The sequence below is a fragment of the Aphis gossypii genome, chromosome X (genome assembly GCF_020184175.1).
Source record: "Aphis gossypii isolate Hap1 chromosome X, ASM2018417v2, whole genome shotgun sequence".
NCBI lineage: Eukaryota > Metazoa > Arthropoda > Insecta > Hemiptera > Aphididae > Aphis > Aphis gossypii.
Window position 1 is genome coordinate 13,070,881 of NC_065533.1, and position 27,895 is coordinate 13,098,775.

The 27,895-nt window shown below is 33.7% G+C and overlaps 1 protein-coding gene across 1 annotated transcript in view; it reads left to right on the top strand.

The window, feature by feature from the left end:
• Window positions 1-27,895, top strand: part of LOC114127050 (T-box protein H15-like) — a 54,806-nt gene that overhangs the window by 21,434 nt on the left and 5,477 nt on the right. Inside the window, exons 3-5 of the mRNA XM_027991145.2 lie at window positions 10,539-10,812; window positions 20,047-20,196; window positions 21,846-21,922. Of these exons, the coding sequence (XP_027846946.2) occupies window positions 10,539-10,812; window positions 20,047-20,196; window positions 21,846-21,922 (501 nt within the window). The remainder of the gene's footprint in view (window positions 1-10,538; window positions 10,813-20,046; window positions 20,197-21,845; window positions 21,923-27,895) is intronic.

Below are 27,895 nucleotides of genomic sequence, written 5' to 3' on the forward strand. Positions count from 1 at the left end.
TTTTTCTTTCACTCTAAAAACAGCGTTTATTATATGACGGAAAAAAAGACGGTACTTTGTAGATGATACTATATTATATACTCTTATAATTTATAAGTGTCGTTGTAATCATCACGGGTATGCTGTATACCGCGCTTCGGACATATCTATATTATATTATACACTCACTTTTTATGTCTAGTCTCATCAAAACATCATACGTACAGCTTAACTTTACTCCGGAAGTATAATTTCAATAATCAAAAATTGAACTAAACCATTCTGATAATTATAAATATTTGAAAAGCGCCATACCTATTTAAGTTATGTATACGTATATGCATTATTTATCTATAACGTCGTCTAATGCTAGTGATGGTGGAGGATGTTGAAAACAAACACGATTGTATTCCGGTATATAAGTATAAAAATGTCAGTCTATTAGCTTATTAATTTTTTTATTTATCTAATATTATGAAGAATATTGAATTTATTAATATATACCCGTATATGATATACATATAGGTATTGGCTGCAGCAGCACCTTCAGTAGTCCCAACGCGTGTTATTCGAATTAATTTTATGACATATTTATTATACATATATTTATGCAAAATCTACCGCACTGTATGACTGACGACTGTAGTGTATACCTAATAGTAATAATATGATCATCAGCCGCCATATATATTGTATAATATTAAATGGTCACTCGGTCGAGGTCCAGCTCAGCAGTCGCACTGTGCGGCGACCCGCAGAGAATTGATTAATGCAGCACTGCATACTAATATAAATTTTAACATATACCAGTTGGGGTATTGTAGGTATATAATAGGTGTTGTATACACCGCGTATTTCGGAAAATTTTTGACACGAATGAATGTTGTCCGTCGGTCAAGGAAAAAAATCTCGAAAGCGATATTCCGCATACATACTATCACAACTGCAGATGCAGATAGTTGAAATTCTTTAGACGAGTGTAGAGGGTAGCGGCGATGCCGTTGGCTACAATATTTCTGTTGGATCGGTTCATTGAGGGAGAAAGGACACTTTTATCAATTATAAGTGATTAATAAGATTAGTGATACATCAATGCGTAGAATTACTTGTAATAACCGTATGCAGAATAGCTTGTGTACTGTAAGTCTGTAACCGTGTTAATATAACTATACCGATTTTTTATAACATTCATAATTCACGTTTTAAATAATCATCCATTAGCTAGTGGTGAGGAGATTAAATCAAATATTGCAGTTAATTTTACACATTTTCTAAGGTACCTAATTGCATAATTTGTGGTAAAACGTATTAAACGTATCACGAACCATTAATTTTAATTTGACGTGGGCTATACATATGGTAATAATTATATGTTCAACAACAATCTAGAAGAAATGACGTCCTCCTATTTCTCTCCTATTCGTTCTTTATTTCTATCCGCTAAACGATTGTACTTGGCATTTCAATGTATTTGAAAATGAAAAAAATTCTATCAATTTTGGCTACCCTTTTTAATCTTTAAAATTGATTATAGTTACATCAGATAAATTAAACAATATAATACGACGCTAGAGTTGAAATATTAATATTATCATATTATATTGTATGCTGTTTGGTTTTATGCATATTACACTAAATACTACCTGGCTGTATAGTGTATTCATACATTCGAGTTTTTTTTCTCAAAATTCTTAAATATATTAGATACATACATGATAATTTATAATATTGTTAAATAATGTGTATATGAAATCACTGGTACGTCCCACGGCTGAGCGCAGTCGTCGTCGTCGTCGTCATCGAAATCGGCGAGCGTGTTTAATTTTCGACGATGGACGACGCGGTGTAAAATGAAATAAAATAAAATTATAACCAGCCGTAATAGCCTGTCAAAAAAAAAAAAAAAAAATCCAATTTTATCGCTTTCATCAATAATATTATAACAACGACGCCTTAACAGCAGCAGAAAAAGTAGCAACCGTATATAATAATAATAATAATAATATTATAACAGCAGCTATAACATGTATATAATATATGTTAAACGTGGTTCCCGGACGGCCACAAAACGCAATATCGTATAATAATAATAATAACTCGACGAATATTATTATTGTCACTTGTTTATGGCATCTTATTTGCATAGGGCCAATGTTACGACGGTGATAATAATAACGAGAGACGTTTTTTTAACCGCGTATCCATGTGTGCGTGAGTGTGTGCGTGTGTTTGCGTCTTCACGTGTGCACGCGGTTCCCGGTAGAACAGCGTGATCGTGTCGTCGTATAGAATATTATTATTATTATATTGTGAATTTATAACCGAAGACGACGACACCTGTGCGCACACGTAATAAATTCGTATATATAATATGCCTTGTGTGTGTGTGAGTATATATATAAATACATATTATAATATATATCTCTATAGGGTACGTCATACTGTACATAAATATATTATATATATATATAGCAATCAAAGTGCTAGGAAAAAAAACGATATCCGGTCGATACAAACAACGTACTAATAATATTAAGGCACGGACTTAAATACCTTTAAAAATAATAAAAACTGATTAATTTAAGTAACAACGTGAATGTTTGTGTTTAATATAAACTAGCACTGTCTCGAATGCGCACTTCAATTGAAAAAAGTATGGTACAAAGATTTTTTATTATATCGAGGATAATTATGTTCCTGGGTATCTATATTTGATGACTTGAATACACGGGGAAACTATTTTTGTCTTTTGAGTATACATTCCATCATCCCTTCTAAAAATAAAATCCATGTCCTGCAGTCTTAATATAACTGAAGTGTTTTTTCCCCACACATGGGTATCTGCTATTACAGTTGTTATCAAGCATGTGCTTTCTTTTTAAAAAATGGCAGTACAATTCTAGAATGTATGAGGACAATGTATTTTAGACACGTTTATATTGTAAAAAATCAACATATAAACACAGATTATATTCTTATCTAAAACAAGTTTGATAATAGTCAAACTATTAATATTAAGGCTAATAGTATAAAATTGGTTCTGTTAAAAGAAGATTTGTTAGATGGTAATACGTGATAACATACTATGTATAGATGAGACGTCGCAGATCATAATGCACTTTATTATTATTTTACAAATCGCAAAAATCTAAGTATCGACACTTAAGAATCAGAAAACTTATTAACTTGGCTTTAATCTTTGATCTAGTTATTGGCCCTGCCTTTTTATGTAATAGCAATATTTTTCGATACTTTTACCATAATGGTATTTTAATTTTGAAAAGGAATTTTTACTTGGGAATTGATCGCATCAATTAATATTAGTAATTTATAATATTATTTCAAAAAATCAAAACCTTCATTCCTCGGTCGCCGTCCCATTAATATCAAAATATTTTGAAATAAAATATACAAAACTTTTTTGTACGATAGAGATTTTTATTATTATATTATTATTATTTATTGATAACGAAAGAGTTAAAGACACCGCAACAACAATCGCGACTGTGCACGCACATTTATTTAAGTCTATTTCGAGATATTCGCGGACGTCAACTGGTTCCGCTAAATTACATATTATTTAAACGTTTTCAGGCGATGAAACGAGCACAGGTATTATAATACACTCTTACACACATATACAATATACACACATCGTATTATAATATTATATTTATGTGTACTCCATGATCGTGTGTATTTAGTATGTATACAGACGCTGCGGGCTCGAAAAAACGTATATTATACTATTTAATGTGGGATACGTATGTGTGGACACGTGTTCGGACTCGTTTACAATAATAAAATATTATATTTTAATAACGCGCCAACATGGCCATGTTTAATAGTATAATATCGTGAACATAATTTCGCGGTGGTCACAATAGTACCGCGGTGGTTTTGTGTTTATGTTGTGATGAGTGTAGGATGAGTGTATAGGGTGTATAAAACGATGTTAGGTGTTCTTACTTTTTATCATAAGTAAAAAATTCTATGAGTCAGTAATACATATTACATGTACACGCTACAACTTGCTTATAATCCATTTACTCTAGTTAAATTTTTTAAAACAAATCGATAACCACAAACCAAATAAAAAAGTACAAATGTTCAAAGAGTACCTATTACTTTATACCAACATGTTATATAATAACATAATATTTGATGACAACACATATACGAGCCCATCGTCTTCTTAAATGCTTAAATCAATGTAGGTATTCGACCCTAAACAAATGTCATAATAGTTATAAAACAATACGTTGATATTCATTTGGTTTTTTTGTTATTTGAAAACTTGATTTAAATATACGAATATGTGAGATTACATAAAGGCTTACAAAATAAATCTAGGGCTCGGTCGATGCGAGTGGTCCAGGCCAATCCGACCTCGAGGTTATGATGTTTATTTGTACATATTCTACCAGCTGATACCATATAGATAGTAAGTATCTATAGTATCTACCAATAACATATTATATAATGTTTTATACGCGTGTAGCAAATAATATTATATACATCTAAACATGTTATATTGTTCGGGGAATGCAGTTAGTCCGGATTCGCGATGTCGTCGTACCTACGTTATAATGTAAACCTTTACTCATACGTTCAGTGCGCGTGTCTACGTGTACGTATATATGATAAATAAAATAAAAAATCGCATTAAAGTCGCCGGCGGGCGGGCCGGGGACGTCGCGCGGCGTTGACTTGACGCGCCATCATTAATATACATCGCGCGGAGACCGCGTAAATAAATAATACATTATATTATTATATACATACAAATGAGCGAGGACGGTAAATAAAAAAAAAAAAATGACGCATACAATGACGGTACTGTCGCGACCGATTATACATACCGACATACCAATATGATATGATATAGGTACATATTAATCTAAATAATAACTATATACCTACGTCAACGATAATAATTATGTATTATACAGAGTGTTGTTTTTCGGACGATTATTTTATTCTTTAACAATGTATTTTATTCAAATATATAGATTTTATAATAATATCGTTTATTTACATAACGATTGTCCTTCAGTGATGTTTAAAATGAGAATCAATTTGTTTTTATGGTTTGAGTGGTTTATTTAAATTTTTTAATTTTAATGACGGTATCTAAATAGAAGTTTCTCCATCCTCGGTGTACATCATTCCGTATAGTGTATTTATTATTATATTGTTTATGATATATAGTATGCATATGACTTATCCCTGACATTTCTCAGACAATACTATATTCTAGTAATTAGGTAAAAAGGGCGATTATCGTATCACTCTTGAAGATACTCGAAGTATGAGGGATAGGTTTCAAATTGTGGTCGTGCACCCTTTCTCATCTCATATGTGTTTAATCGCGATAAAAATGTGCTAAAATATAAACGATACAGTAATTATTCTTAATCATCTAACGCTATTATTACCGATAAGTATAAGAAATAAACCTTTCTGTTTAAACCATATGCACAACGGACTTTACAATTAATAACAAATCTATTACGATTTCGAAAATGTAATAAACATAAATGCAAAAAAATGTATCTTGCAATCTCGAACAAAAACTGGATATACTTATAGAAGACTGATGCTCACAGATTTATCTTTATGCTTATTTATTATATTATTTGTACCTAACTACGTATGCCCACTTTATGGTTATCGTTTCGGGTAGCTCTTTGCTCATCGGAGGTTCGACATACTGACTATACTATCAGCTCTTGACGGAGCGCAGCGTGTGGTCGTTCGTCGAGGCGCGTCGACGGTCGCTGCCGCCTGAAAACGTTGCGACGTTGACAAATGTCAACCGATTTTTTATTATTTTTTTATTCGCCTGTCAAACCATCGTAGTAGCGAGCACCGGGCTCGTTACAGGGTGATACATGCGATTATGTCTTGGGGCTCTTATAAAACTGATGATGTGTATCGTGGACGAGTTGTTTCGTATGACTGTTACGGGTGGTGATGGGGAAGCAGTGTTTTAGAATTATGAAATTGTTACCTGTATTTATTCTGTATAATATTATTATGTCGTGAATTTGCAACGTATACTATACTTGTTAGCTATCAACCCGTTATCAACCTGGTGACCCCGTTCGTTGACATTTTCATGAAAAAAAAAAACAAAACTTTCGAATAAAGTAGGTAAACAATAATAATAAGTAGGTAATAACAATATATTTTGACAGTTTATCTCATGATCGCTCATAAATAAACACAATCAGTAATAATTAGTCAATTTTCTAAAGATTCTGTAATCGTTATGATCACTCTCACACATTCCATTAACAATATATTTGTTGTTGTAGAAATTGAACGTCAATACCTAAGTAATAAATCTTATTATTATTTATATATTTTTATTATTTTTGAACGATAATTGAAAATAATTTTTCAATTTTTGTATAAGATATCCGTGCAGGGCACTTGTTAGTTGGAACACGTACAATATGTCAATATACATACACGGTATACAATCAGTATCAACATCTGACAATCCGCCATCAACACACTAACATAATAGATACTTGAACAAATACAATTCAAAAAGTTAACAAAGAAGTAGTATCCCATTTTATATTTGATCACTTATAAAGTAAAACATCGATCTCAAACGTGTACAAAAAATAACAAGTCTGTTGAAAGGTAGATAAATTATAAAATATCGGGTCTATACCTACATCTATTATAGCGTTTTGATTATATTTTTTTCTTTATCACCGGAAGGTATGCATTTAATTTCGCGATCACATCGTTAAAACAACTCGATTTTTTATCGACTGATAAACGTTTATACCATAATTTTACACGATTTCTGTACGATTGCAAAAACATTATATCCATAATTTTATTATTTATTATTATTTTTATGTCAAGGTCTGGCGGTATAGTGTACGACGATGACGATGACGCGTGTATTATACCGTAAATTATATATATAGGTATACACCGACGCCGTTTTGTAATTTATTAGCGGTTTTTTTCTACTGTTAAATCGCACGCGACTTAAAAAACACTGCCAAATAGTTGAGAATTAAACGATGCTTAAATTCGTGCGGGTTACCTACATGCGCGCGGGCGATGAATTTCTCACATACCGTATCGTAGAAATACCCATATTTTTTTTATTTCCCTGCACGATCCTCTCGTTGGTATTCTACCTTATAATATATTTTAATAGCTATGGGTGCGATACATTATAATATTATTATCATGATCGACGGTCGTTTCGAACCGACTAAACGCGCGATAATTAAATCAAACCGAGCGTTATTATTTTTAACCAAACATCTCGCTGCGGTATACCCCGTCGTCGTCGTCGACAAATAACGTTTTAGGCATCCGTATAATATGATTTAGGTACCTATATAAAAGCATACACGCGCATTCGTGTAATATATTATTATCATTATACATAGCGACGACGTTGAGAAAATTACGGTCACCACCCGGAGCGCTGCGATGCGGCAAACCTATAATATAATTATGTTTGGCGGGGCACACGGGTGTACAGATATTATTCATAAACTGTTTGTGTATATTATACATGTATATAATTGTGTATAATACGCGTACAGCTGATAATATAGCCGTGTCGGCGGCGGTCCGTGGACACTACGTAATATTTTAATTGCCGAAAAATTTGAAATAACATATAGTTGGGTAGGTACAGGTTGTTAGATTTGTACGGAACACAATTAGTGAACTTGATATATTGTGTAGGTAACCGAACTTGTTAGTCGCGGTAATTGACTGACCACTATAATATGATAGTGACCAACGATAAGCTTGCTCGGTGGACTGATCTCGTGTGTAACGTCTTCTCTGTCATCGCGCGGTCGTCTCATGAAGCCAACCGCATTTCTGCATTTTCGGTTTTCATCGATTAAACGTAACGCCTTGTCGAAGTTGTAATCTGCGGCTTTTGACACGATCGTCAAAGTGTTATATAATTTGAGCTTTATATTTTTGAGAAATCAAAAACAAATTTCTAAAAATAGAATTCTGCGACTAGCTGTCGCAGTTGGTCAAAAATCGACAGATAATATTCATTTCAACGCAGTTGATTTCCGAGAACAGCTGCACTCGAACGCACATAGCACATTATTGTCTATAAATAATATAATAATATATAGCTGTTTTCGTCTATAATATGACGTATATGAACGACCAACACTAGTCTGGTAAGGAGTAGAGTTGAAAATGGTATTGTGAATTTGTGAATGTCTTTATTCAAGTCCGAGCGAGGGTACGCTTGCGCCCGGTATGTCGATGGTAGGACAACAGTCGTATAGCGTGCAAAATTGACCGGCCTGTCGATAACGTTACTGGAATAATATTTTAATATTATTACGACGCTTGCACGAAATACAATAATAGTAGCAAAAGCAACAATAATAATATATCTTCACCGCCGCCGCCGCCACCCGCCGAACGGGAAAGAGATAGAGAGTGGAAAGAGTTCCTGACACACTATTTTATAATCGGAAAGCGTGCACACACACACCCATAAAATATTACATGTGTGCGTACGGGGATGACGGTAATTAATAATAAAAGCCTGCACCGAGCCCGGCGAAAACGATAATTCATAAAACATAATATTCTGACTTAACGGATAATTAGCCGCGCTTGGTTCACCTGCGCTTTTTCACGTCAATGTACCCAATATATAATATTTATATTTTATACGTATGACATGCTCATATATACGCATAAACCGCAGGTGCGACACGACGACAATACGTATACGTCGTATACTGCAGCGACTAGACATATGTGCAGCGATGATGAAGAGTTCTTTAATTTTAAACTGGTTCACGTCTATATGCGGCGGAAATCGTAAAACCGATCGAGTCGAAAGTGGTATATTTTATTTATTTTTGGTATCGACTTACGAAAACGAATCTTTATAGTATAATTATTACATTCAACGCGGTCGTCACACGAGGTAAACGATTACCTGATTACGATTTTGTCTTTGATTTGCAAATCTTTCATCAAACATGCGTATAATATAGACCAAGTTTAGTGTACAATTTTTTTTAATTCGCAGATTCCTCGTTATATGTATAGGATAGAACTGCAATGCATTTGCACTCCAAGAAAATGATTGTAGCTCGAATTTGAATAAAAGTTACACTACCTATAATATTGTAGTATAACGTTTCTTTTTTTAAGCAACTCCATGTAATGTATATATAGTAGTGCGTTATTATAAAACCAGTCCACAATTATATGAGTCGAAGTATATTATATTCAAGTTAATCGATTCCCTTTTTTTATAGGCAACTATTATACATCGTTATAATATTTATACTATAATATACTACATCGTACTATTATTAGATATATATGCAGTACTTATATATGATGTGCACCGAAGACCTACTTAATAGTATATACCACAAGTAGCTGATGTATCTATATACATTCTACATATCCGATTAAATATAGGTATACAAACGTCAGTAAAAATCTTTTTTTGCAACTTAATCGGTCTGCTCTCGTAATGACATAATATAACAATATATAGTTACTCTCATCGATAATGCGGATAATGTGTATATCTATATGTACACATTATAAAATATAAATTCGTATTTCCATAAATCGTATGCGTTATATTATATAGTTTATATTTTATGATCGAACGATGAATTTTTTATACCGATGTTTAATAGTAGTCCTGTGCGCACAAGAAAAAATAATGATATTATAGTTGACTATATATACGTATATACAACTCGATGTATTATATATTGCATTGCTCTATATATAAGTAACTTATACTTTCGCGTTTCTGGTACAATGAATTATGAATTATACGAACTAAGTAAGTTAGTTGCAGCAGTATATAAAGAATCGAAACTAGCCGATTGAGTTATAAACTTGTTGTTACATGAATAACTTTTAAACTTAATTTTAACTTTCTAAACAGGTTAGTGGTTCGGCTTTGTAGGTAATGGATGCGAGACGTCCGACCCCGTCACATGCGCAGGAATTGATTGAGATTGTTTTATGTTTTTAAACTTTAAATTCACTTACAATATATACGAACTAATATCGATGAACAAATAAAACTTAAAGTAATTGTAGTAACATTATAGGAAGTATGTCATATCAACTATTCAAAAGATGTATCATACGCAATGCGCATATAATAATTATTATAGACTCTTAATAGTCTTTCCCGTTCTTTACATTCTTGTTGTTGTCATAAAATATACTAAATGCACTTAGTTTAAAATCGTTTTTCGAAATTAGAACTCTATATTGTAGACAACAATAGTTATGGAAAAGCAATTAAGTTGAAATTGTGTTATTGTAGAATCCACGAATTTTTCTTATTATAAATATTACAAAATAGTACTGGTACACCTATACTTTTTTAAACGGTAACAGAACGGAAAATCCAATTGCCCGTTATTGGTACACGATAAATATTTTTTTGTTGTGTAAAAAAAGTTATAAATATATATATATATATAAAATATAGATTTATTTTTGCAATATTATTTTATTTTGACGTTCACCGTGGTTTGCAGGAGGATGTTCCCTACGTTGCGCGTGTGCTTCCGGAAGTTGGATCCAAACCAAAAGTATTCGGTACTCATTGATATCGTGCCAGTGGACAACAAACGGTACCGGTACGCTTACCACAAATCGTCGTGGTTGGTGGCAGGTAAAGCCGACCCACCCGCTCCACACCGGCTGTACACGCACCCTGACTCGCCGTTCACAGGCGACCAGCTGCACAAGACATTTGTTTCGTTCGAAAAAGTCAAGCTCACCAACAACGAGATGGACATCAGCGGACAGGTGAGAACGATTTCCTTAGTATTAACGACGTGTTCTCACGTTTTGTTTTGTTTTCGTTGCTTATAATCTCTAATTTATATTCATAATAATGTTATTATGTTATACACTGTGGTGTAAATCGGACGGTTCACTATTAAGATAAATGTTAACTTAGCTACAACGACGATAGTGAAGAGGACTCAAAAGTTGTGGTTCTGTTTATAAAATTGTCGGATAGGTTAGGTGTCCATTAAAATAATAATAAGATAATTATTGAATTTTTATGATTTATGAGATAGAGAGACGATTTTTAGTGCACAAATATTGTACGCCTTGACTTATTTTATTATTAAATATCAACATAAATATGTATATAATGGTTATAACTATAAATTAATACATTTTTGGATTACGAGACGTGTATGGTTCTATTTGGCATTATGAAAGAGATAGTGGCAATGGTACCAAATGTATATTATGTAAATATTACTTCAAAGACTAAAAAAGTTCGCACCGCCACCGAATTGATTACACCGCAGCTGCCATAATACATAAAACTAACGGATATCAGGAGTCGAACGTTAATATTATATAATATTATTATGATAAACTACGTATATAAATTTTGCGAGACTCTATATTGTGACAGCCGTGCAACCGTGCAAGGCTTTTACAAATACGTTATTTTTTTTTTATACATAAGTACCTACATATTGTTTATGAAAGCAATTTCACTCTAATATATAATAAGTGGATGTGACATATTTATACTATAATTAATAATTGCGCATCTGAAAGGTCTTTCGCCGATGAAACGGAGTCGACTATAATATACGCCGTAGACGTACTCAGAAAATTGCTCTCTTAGATCTCTTTTTTTTACTCTTTCTCTCTGTCTGTCTGTGAGTATAGTATATTATATGTGTGCGTATCCGATTTTGACAAGATGCGATGATTGATGAACGATATATTATAACGCACCGCGTATAATTATATGTATATATATCTGCGTTGCACGTGACACCGGCGGCGGTGACGTGTCAACTGGGAGAAGAGACGTGAACAAGAAAAAAGAAAAAACGATTTTTTTCGTGAACCGATGAGAGATATGGCCGACGACTGCGTTTGGAAGAACGAAGACGTTCCGTCGTCGGACGAACGCAAAGGTATCAAATGACGCAGGCGCGCGTATTTTCGACTTGTCGTGCACAAGTCTCCAATACCATCGCTGCTCCGCCACCACTCTCGTCGATCTCAACACATACTTACGCACAGCAGCTGTAGGTACACTCTCAGAGTTTGGAACTTATAAAATAAAAGTGTGTAAATCGCATTAAATATTGTTTCTCTAAAGCCTAAGCTGATTAATGCTTCGAATACTTCTCTTTTATCAACAATAGATTAATATAATTTCCGATTACATTTGGTTAAATTATCACATACTATAAATTTATCATATTAGGAGTGTCTTTTTAATACAATGCTTCAACTGTAAGATGGAGTATGGAAATCTAATATTTTTTCCCAAAAAATTATAAAGATAATATATGTTTTATGAGAATTTGGTAATTTTATATTTATTAGTAAATTCCATAAAACGATTGAAAGTAAACAAAAATGTATATAAACATTAGTTATTAAGTAACATATTATATTATAAATGTTATTAACTATCATCATTATTACTATTTTTTTTCTGATAGTACAAGGATAGACAAAATAAAATAAATTATAAATTATTATAATATTCGGATCCTTATTCACTACACACCTCTTATTATATTTTTATTTCGATGGTTTTATAATGTCACTGCCTACACAACTACCTATACGTGATAAAGTTTTTAGGAAACTTGTTTTTAGGAATTTCTAATTTTTACGAAAAACTATTATTATTATTTTTAGTTAACTGCAGTAAAGGTATATAATATATATCTATTGTATGAAGTATATTTAGATTTAACAAAAATAAATAAAATATTTTTAGTGTGACTAAATGTTGAAAGGCAACTCGTATAAAAATTATGTTTGGACGATTCAATAGTAATATTCATCTAGTTTTTGTATACACAATAACAAAAATGAGATACCTATATTAATTATTCCTATTTTATATATTAGTAATATTTGTATGTTGCGTAGTAAAAAATACTAAAAATAAATTAGGTATTTGGTCTTGGAACTATGAACATATTATGTATACCTAATAGTGATTCGAACTATGCTGGGGCATATTTTCATGGTTTTTGAAATTATTATTATTTTTACTTTTTTTTTTTTTTGTTAATCTCATTAATCTCCGAATACATAAAAAAAAAATAACGTCTCGATAATTATCGGAAACCTTATGTAAGATTTAAACAAACACATGTGTTTGATATTATTTGTTATTTTTTTCACGACTATTCGGCTTATACTATTTTCATGGTTTTTTGTTATTATCATTATTATTATTATTATTATTATATACATATATTTCTTTTTTATAATCTTATTAATCTCAGGGCGCATAAAAAAAATGACGTTGCGATAATTATCGGAAACCATAAGTTAGATTTATAGAAGCAAACATAATATTATATATATATTTAATCGACCAAGTATTTATTAATCACTTTTAAACACACCATGTATTATACACACGACGAATTCGTATAAGAAAAAAATAAATTGAAAACGTAATTATTATTAAATTTAATATTTATATATATAAACCTAATACCTATACCTTTATCCGACCCACGCGCGCGTGTCTATATCATAATGTTATTATTTCGTAATAACAGTTTTCATTTACCGTCGGTGGTGGGCCATACGTGCGACGCGTTTGGGTGTTATACCGATTATATATTTTTAAGGTCTCGGTCGTCGGAGAGTCGGATTACACATTTTGACAACGTGATATTATTTTTCACCGGTAAGTCCGAGGCTTCTCGTCGTCCAGTCTTGGAGCATTTAATAAAACTAATCTCCGAATTATCGCCAAAACCTCAATTGACCATATCTATATAAATGATACTCGCGCAGTGAATATACTAATAGGTATTAGGTCAGGTATATTATTTCAATAAAAACTCTATAGCGGTATTATATATAGTTAATTAAATACGACGCCCGCCACGTATTCGAGCATAAAGTGCAGGTTGCTTTGCAATATAATAATATTATATTCCAATAGTTACATCATTGTTAAGATATACAATATATACAGTGCACTTAATGCTCACGCCTAATTGTACATTAACTAAATTTTTTACTACGACGGCTGCAACGATCGACGATATATATAATTATAAATGGAACATTTCGGTTGTAAAAAACACTTTTAATTTCAAAACAAAAGTGCGGCACATTTTACGAACGTATAATGATGATGGATTATTTTAATAGCTGCAGTTATAAGTAATATTAGTCTATGTAATATATAAAACTTTCATACATCCTGCATCAGCTTTTATTCTGGAGTCTAAAAACACTAATTCTCTCTTATTCGACCTGCTAGTATTTCGTACGCATTAAGATAATTATTATTTTACATCTACATCACGCATTGTATAGGTATTATACTATATTGGCTCATGCATGCTCCATTGACCTGGCCTATATGGCTATATATTATAAGGTTACGTTTGTATAGTTAATAGTTATATAACACACATTTCTATACTATTTCTACATTTGTAATGTATATTCTGACAGCTGACCACATATTATTATTACGATAATTGTATGACAAATAATATAATAATATCATTCAAACTTAATATATTAATATATACGCTGACTGGTTCAATGCAAAATCGCCATCTTTAGTACGAGAACGAAAACTACATTTGCGGCTTATACGCATTATACGCATATTAGTATCACGATGTACTCTTTGAATCAGAGTTTAAGAAAATCCAATAATAAGTATTACAGTGGAATTATACTCAATACATAAAATAACATATTTATATATATATAGATACCTACATACGAGTGGCGGCTGTAACAGTATAATCTATAGGATGGTTCTTATAATGATATCATCATGGCATACATTTATGAAAAGAAAAAAAAAAACCTGTGAACAATTTGAATTCAGTACATGCCAAATAAATATTTAAACGGTTTTTTGTTTCATAATATCTTAAACACTCATAGTGGAAATTACCGAGTGATCTATTTACCGCGGGGCGAGGGAAGAGAAGAAATGTGATGATGTTTTCTCTATATACACCTCAGATATTGTAAATACGTTTTTATAAGTATATTAATCACCAGTGACTATCATAAATAAATTCGGATCCTAATATAACACGATCCTTCTTAATCGTAATAAAAAAAGAGGCGTGCATAAAATAAAACTAGCATTGCCATCATCATTACCTCGTTTACGTATTATAAATTATATAATACGCGGTATGTCGGTGCGGTGTTACAATAATATATTATAATAATATTATTACGCTTTATATATTTACGCGTGGTACATTATTACTTATATTATGCTTGTGTATAGGGTGAAGGTAAATAGGATAAGCTGGATCGTCATCGTTATCCCCGTTTGTATACACACACAAACACAATACGCTTGCATATTATTATATTATTATTTATTATTTATAACACTATACGACCCGGCCCCGCGCAAGAGTTAAACTGCCCGATGATTTAACGGTTAGAAAGGCGGCGTGCGCGAACGTTTTTAAAGACTCAATTTCTTTGTGCGCTGCACCTAAAAAACGAAGACGACGACGACTCGAGGACTCGAGCCGTGGACCGAGCCGTGGACCGCGCCGCGGTAGGGGATCGGAGCTGCAGCAGACTCCCGAGCGCAGACGATACGACGACCGGAGCTGGTTGACGCACGTGCATAAGCAGTGTGTGCGTGTGTGTGTGTGTGTGTACAATACAACAATTTATATAAATCTTTTGTCATGTTAATTGGATAATCGTTAGCCGAAATATTCGTGTGTGTGTCTGTGACAGTGTGAAAGCTATTGCGAGCATACATACAATATATATATAGGTATACATATTATATGACGATCGTTATGAGCGGCAGCAGTGACGGTTTATTTTTATGTGCGTACGCGCGTTATATACACATTTTTATACATTAAAACATAAATAATAATAATAATAAAAAATATATATATATAAATAAATAATAACGAAAAATAAAAACGCGCCGGACACGACGACGTCTCGCGGGTCTGACCACCACCGGCAGCAGTTACCCGTACATACACACAGACACACGACGTGTCTACCTTTAGATGATATGTATACGCGAGCTTGGTGTGAGTGCGCGCGGTCCAAACGCTGTGGAATGCTGCTCGTGCGCGCCCCCCCGCAGCGGACACTCGTCGTCGTGTGACAGTCGACAAATTTCCTCGCGTTCGTTTCCATTTTAATTTTTTTTTCACTTTTAACGACTCGAAAAAAAACATAACCTCACTATATTTCCCACTTCCCTCAGACAGACGCGTGACGAATATTTACAGCCGATAAAGCACGGGGAGAATTTAAGTCGTAAAGTCACTGTTTACTGTTTAGACATGGCATTCTGCGGACGCTGCTGAGCAGACCACAGCAATAGCTGCAGTGTTTGTAATAAGTATACGTCATATTATATTATAATACTATAGATACTTCTCGAGTATAGGAATAACATTTTGATACCCTGGATTTAGGGTACCTTACCCTATAACGGTCATTGTCACTGGTCGCCTCGGCGCGCGATTTCAATTCGTGTTTGAGTATTACAATCGATATCTTTTGCACAAAAGCACTGTGTCGACCTTAAATTCAGGTGTGCACAATTCTGTATACAATGATGCCTACGTGTCATCGACACGTATTTTTATGCGATGATATTATAATACAATTATAGAGACATGTACATAATATATAACTCTGAAAGCCTGAGGACAGATTGTAAAGAATTATGTTTTTTTTCGGACTATAAATGAAACGATTTCAAAAACAATATCATACAACTTTAATAGGTACAGCTTGTCAAAATGCATGCTCAACTTAGGTGACTAATAAAATTAGTGTTACAATAGGTGGCCGTCGCCAAGCCGCCTCTATTACGTTTAGCGTAAACGTGTGTATATGTTATATGTATATGATATTATATATGATTTTTTTTATGATCGATGGAAAAGATTTTATTATGTACGCGCGAGACGACGACGACGCGTCGGTCGTTACACCGAGTTTACGGCTGTTTTCATGTTATCGTGCCGCGATCATAATAATATTGTCGTGTTTACTGTACACATCGCACTGCGTACAAATAATAGCTAAGCAAGCAGATAGGTACCCGTCGATACCGTACAATGACAACAGTACTGTGATTAATCATATTCGTTTATCCCTGCAGGTTTTCTCACAAACGTTTAAATCTGAAGAAAAAAAATTCGTCAGTGACCGCATTATACTGCTGTTATCATTTATAACTTACACTTGTAACGTAAAAACATAATATAAATGATGTAAGACGTCTATCGTTTTAACACAACGCGCCCCTATACACAACCCAAAGCTTGAGTGATTTTCGGTGACGGCATTGGCGCAACTAGTAACTACCCATATAATACGACTATACGAGTATTGTAAGTTTAAGTAGTTCCGTAAATGTTATAAAAAACGTTCATAGCATTTTCTCTATAAAATAATATGATTTTGATAAGTTTTTTTTTTTGCTCGGAAAATACATACGAACCGCACCATTTTTTAACCGGATTGTTTTGCTACGAACACAGCGTAAATCCTAGCTATGTCACTGATCGCGGTTATTACTATTATTATCGTACACGAGAATCGTTCGGACAAGAGAGAATAAAAAACCACCGGCCTTCACGACGTATCTAATATTTTTATAAAGGCGTGTGCGAATCGTGTAGAACATTATTATATTGTATTAGTCGCGCCGCGCAAGTATCGGAGGTTTATTGGTCTGCAGCGACGGCTAAAGCGGCTTTTTTGATCTCTCCGACGAAGAATATCTAATAACACATCTTCTCATACGGCGGCAGTGGCGTTGGCCGGACGTACTATACCCATTTATGTGCCTATACGCGTTTAACTACCCGCCCATATCGTCGTATCGTATGTTATATGACCACGGTCGCGGGACCGATAACGTCTTCGTCGTCGTCGTCGGCGAGAGGGAGGGCAGAATTCTCGCGCGCAATAAGTAAAACGATTATTATATTTTTACAACAATAAAAACTACTCGGTTTCGCGAGTGTGAGCGGTCGTCATTACCCCCGGACACACACACTCACACATTTATCTACACATATATGTATGTGCATCGGAGTAGGTATATTATATGTATACTCGAACGCCACTTCAGGTAATAGACGCGCGCGCGTCCGGGCCCGGTTTTATAATAATTATTATCGTCGCGCGGCGAGTCGGAGAAACCTTTTGTCCAACACCTGATAATTAGGAAGTGGGCGTAAGCACAGGAATTATGAGTGACAATTGACGGTGCTGCCTCTCTTTCTATTCCCATTACCGCCGCCGCCGCCGCCGTATGGTGTTGTTGCGGCGGCGTGTACTGCAACAACAGTAATAATAATAATAATAATAATAATAATAATATGTAATATGTAATATCGTAGAGCTGGTCGGGCGGCGTGTTATTATTATTATTATTTTGTTTTTGTTTTTGTTTTTTTTTTTTATTTAATTTTTCGAAAGCAATTCGAATTTATGACGGCTCGGACCCGTAGGGCGGCGGTGGTGGTGGCGGCTGTGGCGGACGGAAGACCGTAGTAGTACGACCCGAGTGTTTACCGCTCGTTTAATACGTGCGGTGGTGTAGAAACGGGATAGATACCATCATCTCGTCGGCCCAAGGTGTCAGTTATAAAAAACGTGGTTAATTGCCGGTTAGTTATCCATTATACGACCACCGATGACGGACGGGGGCTAGACGATGACGGCGGCGGAGATGTATATGATATACCTACCTATATAATATTATTGTGTTATACATACCAGGTATATAGGTGCCTACTACATATGTTATTATTTCACTATTATTATGCAGTGTAATTGTACATAATAGTTAATATATTATTATATTATATCGTTGCCGAGTTCCATTACTGGTCTAGTTGTTGAATAGTATAGTAGAGGTCTTTTATAGTTTTTCGTTTTTCGTCGTATACTTGCGCAGTAATATGCGATGTCAAGAGCGTCCACGCAACGACTATACCCTCAAGTCATGAAAAAAATATAAAGTATAATTTTTACTATCAAACGTCACTATTTAACTATGATAACAATTAGACATAGATGATAATTTTCTTTATAACTTTGGAGTGAGGGTAGAGACGGTTCGCCGCGAGCAAGTCAAACTTGTCGAGTCAAAAGATAATAATTGAAACAGTTAAATTTAGTGGGTTACGAATACTGTAGTAGAATTCGGGATCAATAAAAGTACATTATCGTCATATTATATACCGCGGACTAGCCTCTCGTCGACGCCGACTAACGATCAAAGTTATTTTATAGTTTTAATACATACCGCATGGTCGTCTCTCTGTAGGCTTATAAATATCGTATACTTATATAATAAGTAGATCATCTGTTTTTGTGATGTATAACAGAATCTTCAGAAATCCGATAGAAACAGACACAAGCTGCTGTGTATATAGCGGTTTCGACGATCATATAATAATAATGATAACGCATATATAATAGCTGCAAGTACATTATTTAGCCGGCGGAAATGACGTTATAACGTCATGATTTTACCACGCGCTCGAAATCAATTATACAATGAAAACGGTTTTTATTCACTTTGAAAACTACGCAGTGTAGCGTTTCATGTACATAATATATATTTATGCATAAGTTAAAGAAGTACTGCGGCGCGCTGCGAGCGATGTCGCTCGACAGACAGCAGACGGATGCAGAAAGAGAGAGAGAGAGAGATCATTTCTCGTCTCACAACGATTGAACGATGTTACATTATCCAAAGTCGCGTCTGCAGTACACACTATACATATATCATATCAAATCGTTAAGTTATGTATATATAACTCGAGTTCTAATTGCAGACTTACTTGCACGCCAGTATGTGTGTGTGTGTGTGTGTAACATCGGTGTATCGATATTTCTCACGCTTAATATATTTATTGTGTACGTCATCGTCTTAATTTCGTGTATATATATGTGTGTGTGTGTATACATACCTACGTCATAATAATATATCGATCCGTCATTTTTGTTTTATCCCCACAGATCATTTTGAACTCGATGCACAGATATCAGCCCCGGATACATCTGGTCAAGTGGAGGGGCATGGTGACCGATTTGGACGCTGAAAAGTACCGGTCTTTCGTGTTCCCAGAAACCGTGTTCACAGCCGTCACGGCTTATCAAAATCAACTGGTAAGTACAAAACTGCATATTACTCGCGCGTATAACGCATATAATATAATAATATATAAATATTAGGCGTGCGATGGTGCAAGGTAGCGTTCGCCTTTTCGCACATTATGCAGTACCTACGCGAGGGCTGCTAAAGTATATAATATATACAATTTATTGACATACAAAGATTTTTTTACATCAGCTCGAAAGTATAAGAGGAATTTGTTTTCTTATTCAAAAACAAAACATACAGATAACCGCATATTGTATAAAAAGAAATGTAAAATGGTACATTAATATATATCATATTATGTTCTTATAAGAGTTAAATATATATATATATATATATGATGATGGTTTAAAAAATAATCCAAGTATTTCCTATAAGATATTTCCGACCGGTTCACGTCGTGTACCTATAATAATTCGACATTTCGACAATACGTATACATGTACGTCTGTCTGGTCGTCAACGGCGCGCGCGCCGCCACGGTCTTTGGGGATTTAGTTGACAGCCAGCAGCAGATAAGTAGACAGGTCGTGTACACGGTATTCGTATTATTTTATAGGTGTGGGTACCGCGGAAGCCGTTCACCTGACAAAAATCGTTTTTTATTCCAACTCAGTTCCTTTTCACTCTGCGCGTAATTTATTTCCCCCGGCGCGCGTCGTTGTCGAGTCTCGCGTCGTGCGTGTGACGTGAACATATTACATATATATATATATATATATACACGACACGTACCTAAATTACGCGTGTTCTTCGCTATATGCTAATAATATTATTACTATCTTCACGCGAATTAAATTCCAAACGTGGTGATATCACCACCATGGTGTCGCGGCGTTTTGTTCCGTTTTTTCCATCCTGAACCCCCCAATCCCGAAGCTTGGTTTCAGAGTCATCGTTATATATATATATATATACTGTCATATTTTATTATTTATGTTACACAAATTGCTAACAAATTTTACCTAGAGTAGGAGAGTTAGGTTAGAAGTTATAACAAACAGTATTTTTTTATTACTACGCTTTAATTTTAATTACTGCATATTTTATGACATCGGTAATCATATACATTAATATAAAGCCATGTAACTCATAACTAATAAATGTTAACTCTATTAAAACCTACCTATATATTAAAGCACGTGCTGAACGATTAAACGTTTTAATTGACAAGACGAATGTATATGTTGTTAAAATCATGAAAAATATTCAGTTTTAAACAAGAAATAATTTTTCTACATAACCGCTATACCTACCTATCTTTACTATATTATCATAATATTATAATGTATATGAACGGGAATATAAAAACCGATTGTAAAACATTTAAACTTGTTTTGATCCTTTCCTACAATTTCTATAAAACGCTTAAATATTAAATACCTACCTATGTACCAGGTACATTGTACCTATAATGATGTCCAATTTCCCACCGGTAATTAGTAGTTACCTAAGCCATAATAAGACACAATGAATTTAAAAATTAAAATTAACTCAACTTTTTAGTTTTTCATGTATGGTTGCTTGAGAAATATAAAAACCAAAGTGTGCTCTGTTTGCGAATTATAAACTTATTTGTTTTACCGATTGAAGTGAAATAATATAAAACTATTATTATTTTAAAAACTAAGGTTTTCGATGTCTTTTTCCATTACAGATAACGAAATTGAAAATCGACAGCAACCCATTTGCCAAAGGATTCCGTGATTCTTCGCGACTAGGAGAACTCGAAAGGTGAGTGGTCGATTTTTAATGTAATAACTTTTAAAATGGTTTTCAACAATGCAGTATACTACTATGAACGTATGACGTTTTTTCTTACATTTAGTCTATATTTTACAAATAGCATGTGTATCTACTAGAATAAAACTGCTAATCTTTTATCATTTGAAAATGAAAAATTATCATTCGACTTTACTTACTATTTTACTCGACATTTTTGAATTTTTATATCAGCTTAAAATTGTGCTCAGAATTTATGCATAAAACACAGATTAATGCAATTTTTGTAGGCGTAATTAGATACTGCAATAATATAATTGGAATTTCTACAAAATATGTTGTACATTCCGCGGAATGTACAATTACTGAACTCTGTAAAATATATAGCATATTTAAATATATACAATATACATATAGATATAATAAGTACTGCAAACTGTAAAAATATAAAAGGTGTGTAGGTATAACGAGCGCCGCCGTGCAAAATATTTTGTTGTTAAAAAATAAAATAAAAAAAAAACCGATAATTATTTCTCGCGCGTACAACGTCGCTTTTTGTTTCATGGCATTATATATATATATAACCCGCAGTAATAAATATATATATATAAATAGGTACTGAAACTGTTATTTTCTCCGTATGCGCGTATAATATTGTTTTTTTTATGTTTCGACACCTCCTACTCGATATATAACCACCGGCGGCGGAAAAGAGCCGGTCACAAAAGAAAAGAAAAAGTAACACACACACATTTAAGTGTATATAATATAATACAGTCCCCTTAAAACCTATCATTTTGACACGTTGTTATATTATGGCAAATTTACGCACGGGTGTGATGTATATAGAATCGGGTTTCCAGTCGTGCCACAAAATTACAGGGCACGGTATCGCCGCGATGAATTTTACACGCGATTCCATTTACTATATATATATATTATATATAGGCGTTATACCGTACACCAGGTATACACTCACACATTTATATTATATTCGCTTTGAGGTGTAGAGCATAATATACATGTGTATAAACTCGTGCGTGTACATTAAATATGCCACTCGCAGTACAAGTGGCGCAGTGGTGGTTAAAATCGGAAAAGTCACGCCCGCGGTCGTGTCCGCCGAATTTAACCCTACATCGCGTTTGTGTTCGAGAGGTGTTTTGTCATTATTATATTATCGAGGTACATTGGCACTTTGTATATTATTACAATATTACGCGTAGTAAGTACACGACCGTTTCTTTTCGTTTTTATCGACCGCGCAATTGTACCTATCGTATGTACATTGTACACACACACACGTATAAATAATTTACCTACCGATAACGCCACACTCGTGTGTATTCTCTCGTGCGTACGGTGTAATAATAATAATATGTACGGTACGATAATTATTAAAGTCTGTCAAAACCGAGCGTGGTATAATTTCTTTGACGAACAACGAAAATAATATTTGAAAAAAAAAAAAAACAAAACCATTGCGTGTTTCGCCTCGAGTTGTGTATTGTGTAACGACAGACACACGATCGTGTGTATATATACCTACCTACATTGTGTGGTGCCATTCATGTCGGAACGTTATAGTAGCTAGGTAATACTACGACGACTATGTATTGTCGAAGTTATCGACTTCCTTTTTTTTTTCTGGATTGTTTCCCATATAAATATAGAGTAACAATACCTAATAATAATATAGTCCAGACAACATACACGAGACGTACCGCGTGGTTCGCGATTGACGAGCGTGGGTCCCACGCGCATATTATATTATATTCGATTTTTAAATATTATTATTATTATTTAATATTTGAGATGGTTTGGACAGCACCAGTTTTGTCGAACATAGTGTATATTATTTAATAAACTGCTGTAGAAATTGATATATTTTACTGAATTTTGTGGATCAAAATTTACCTCAAAATCGTAACTATATTTTAACTTTCAACTATTAGAAAACTCTTATAATGAGACAGTATTATTGATATTTATAAAAAAAACACACTTGTAACTACATTGATTTCTGACTTTACACTTCTATACAAAATATACTTAAAATATAAAAAGTATAATGCACAATACGACTCTGTGGTTACTAAAAAAAACAAACGAGTCATCCTTTGTAGGTACTCAATACTACAAATATAATAAAATAAACGCACTGAACATAATATAGGTATTATACAAGGTTAAAATACATTTTTTTTTAAACACAGATATTTTAATTATATTTGCCCATCTTATCATCTCGAAAACGACTTTCCTGTTTTTATAATTTTATAACACAACACCTAAACTATAATATATATAAATGGCATAACTACCATCTATATTTACATTCGTATACGCTTATACCGTATATAAGAACTAACTCGTATAATACGTACACTGTAGGCTGTAGCTAATGTACGGTATATATTATAATGTAGGTTCGTTTTTACTCTCAAAATCCAATCGCTGGTGTATGAAATGTGGTTCGACTTGCACGTGCTCGTTTATCCGACGTAGGATTCAGGAAAAAAACCCATACGCCACAGAGACACCATACTGTTTGATAGTAACGTTTTAATGCTTGCTCCACGCGGTATAATATTATAGGTCTCGTAATATATATTTTACATAAAAATGCTGTGCATTTAGGTCTAAAAGGTTGCACGTCGTTTATATATTATAACGCCGTCATTTATACCTACACGTTCCGATAGGATGATTAGTGCGTTTCACATGCTTTCTGTTATCGTCTTTTAACCCTATATTATAATGGGTACTCTCCGTATAATAGATATATCTACATCTATATACGGGTTTGTCCATTAGGATCGTACATTCGACTCGTTAAACCCTCTTAGATGTTTTCGGAACAGGAGCCGTGCAGGGCCATGTGCTATATCCTATACGCCCATATTAAATGCGCTTTGAAATTCAACTGCGTATACATTATTTATCTTATTATATCTATCGTTATACAGGACCGGGTCTGCAGCTGAGGTCGATATTCATCAACATATAACGTCGATAATTGGGTCTAAAATAAGCTTATTAGTTATTACTTGTTATATAAATTCATGTATAACATATAATTATTTAGGTAAAATTAAAGACACTGGTGCGTTACACAATTGTCTATTTTCTGCAGTCTTTATAAGGCTAGTTGTTTGCACACAAAGGCACAAAGCAGTTGAGATTTTTTTTTTTTGTGATACTTTAGTAGGTATCAATACATTTTGACTAGCATATACTAGTGATCCTTTAAAATGAACTCAATATTATTGTAGTTATTATAGTATTTGAATTTCATTTCAATGTTCTTTGTCAGTTTTGAGTATCACATTGGCTTGTTTATATTTCAATCATTTCCAACGCTACTAAAAGTATTATTATGTGACAGTATGTAGACAATACCCACAGAAACTCAAAACTTCGAGCACAATTGCTTGGTTAGGATTTTTAAAGTAATCAACGCACTTGTAGTGAATCACTTATGTGATTACGATAAGTTTCTATATACACGGAAAATCGAATATTCAATATAAATACTTATAGGTATCGTTTACAGTGACGTATCGAATTCACAGCTCGACCAGACTTACGTGTCATTTATTCCGCCACTATTCTATACAACCGATTTCCATAAACTATATGAACTACTGCTGCAAAGTGTTTAAATATTTACACTAATAGAATATATGTTTACTCATCAACACATAAGATCTGAACATAATTTAAAAATGAATTTGATTGGGATAAAAAATCGTAGCAATTAGTTTTCATCGCCCCAACGACCACCGCAGCTGATGCTATAAGTATATAATAGATACGTCTTTATTATTATTATTATTATTTTTTTAATATGACATGTATACTTAAGTATAACTCAAATAACGCGCCTAGTTGACTGTCGGTCGGGTTAGGACTCCGGACCGTCAGCGCCGGGTGATTGTTTTCACGATAATTCTGTGTACTGCTCCGAAACGAAAATCATTAAAAAGAGATTATACACGGGCGCTCAATCGCCAGACATGGTGGAAATGTCGTCACTGTTGCGCGTCGGAAACGACTACGAGGAAAAACTGCGCACGATATAATGATATAGCCGCGTAACTATAATATTCTTAATAGAATTATATTGTTATTTTTTTCTTCTTTTTTACGCTCCGTTTCGACCGCGCACGGGAAGTCACTTGTATGTACTTATAGACGCCGTACGTATACCTATGTATATATAATTATTGCAGTAATGCGAGCTCTGAAATGTAAGCAGGTGCAAGAAAGTCGAAAAACATTAGCTTTGTCGCAGTCAACACTGCTTCGAAATTATATAACAGTAATAAAAAACAACAACAATAATTAATAATCACAATATTCTATATGATCACAGTGATGGCTTATCTTTTGTGCACGTTCCAAGTCAAAGACTTTATAATTAATTTTTTTCGCTATAAAAACGCGGCGTATAATATATGATGTACCAACAGCTATAGGAATTAGCAAATTATATATAATATACATAATATACATAGGTACCTACTCAGGTATGCTTACAAATAATCTATAATTAGAATGTAAATTTTGACTAAAAACTATTACAATTTTCCAAAAACCTTATAAAACTGCAGTCAAAATACTCGTACCTATATTTAGGTTTGATAAAAACGTTTTCCGACAGTACAGTAGTATGCTATATCATGATAGCTACCTGTAAAATCACGTCGATGATTTACAATAAAAATAAATCGCGTTTTTGCAGACATCGATGGTTTGAAAAGTGAAATCCGATACATCGCAATTTCGAAAAAAAATCACCATCCCTATGTAATACACACACGATAACTCTATGAAAGTATAAAGCGTTATATTGTTATCACTATACGTATGATACTTATATGTAGGAGCTAGGCGGAGGTTAAGCGATTCGACCTCAATACGCGATGATATACCGATATATAGGTATTCGCGGTTTCGACTCATCGATAACAATAATTTATCATAAGTATACTTTTATATATACGATTATAGCCATGCGGCTGTACGCGATTTCTTCGCTAGTGTATACAGCACACACCGATTGCGGTTGAAATCATATTATTATACACATAATATTATAACCACACTGGTCGTATCGTATAATACACATAATATGATGTATACCACAGCCGGTACATACTGGAATAATAATAGTAAAATATTATCGTTATTACTCGTACTGCAGCAGTGTAGCTACCGGTATATGGTAGACGTATAAATGATACCACTGCCGTTTGACGTATGTGCACGTACGATGTTAATATTGAGATAGGTATAAAGAAATCGTAAAATCGTCAAGGACAAAACGTCGTTTAAATAATTGAATTATTACCACTTGTCCGGCTCGTGCGAACGTTATTATTATTTGTAATAATATTATACCGGCTGCCTACTGCGGGGTTTTGTGTTTTACTTTCCTATGCTAAATTATCGTCCTTAAAAACGCCGCGATTTCCAAATATTATACTTAGCCGCAGTAGTATAGTGCACAGTTGAACAGATGCATCGCGAATTCTAATAATTTTTATTAAAGTCCACCTAATGAACACGCGAACGTCGTTATTTCTAGCCACCAGCTGTGGTTGTAGATTTATTAATTATTATAAACGCTCTGGCTCTCACAAAACCTTGCTGTCATTATTGGTCCGAGTATAATAATATAGTATAATAGTATATTATATGTATTGATATTAACATTTTATATAATATTTATTGTTATTATACTATCGGTGGTCGTGTAGCGCACGTCAATTTCAAACGCAATAAATATAACAATTTTTGTTTTTAAAATTGTATAATCTATATATACGTACACGGTCATCTACATATATTTACCTTCGCGTTTATAAACCCAGCTATAAATTGTTTTTTTTTTTTACAAGATCCTTTACAGGTCGATTGTCTGTGTCTGTGGTTGTGTTTGTGCGATGAGGGGGAAGGGGAGTGACAAAATCGGGATTG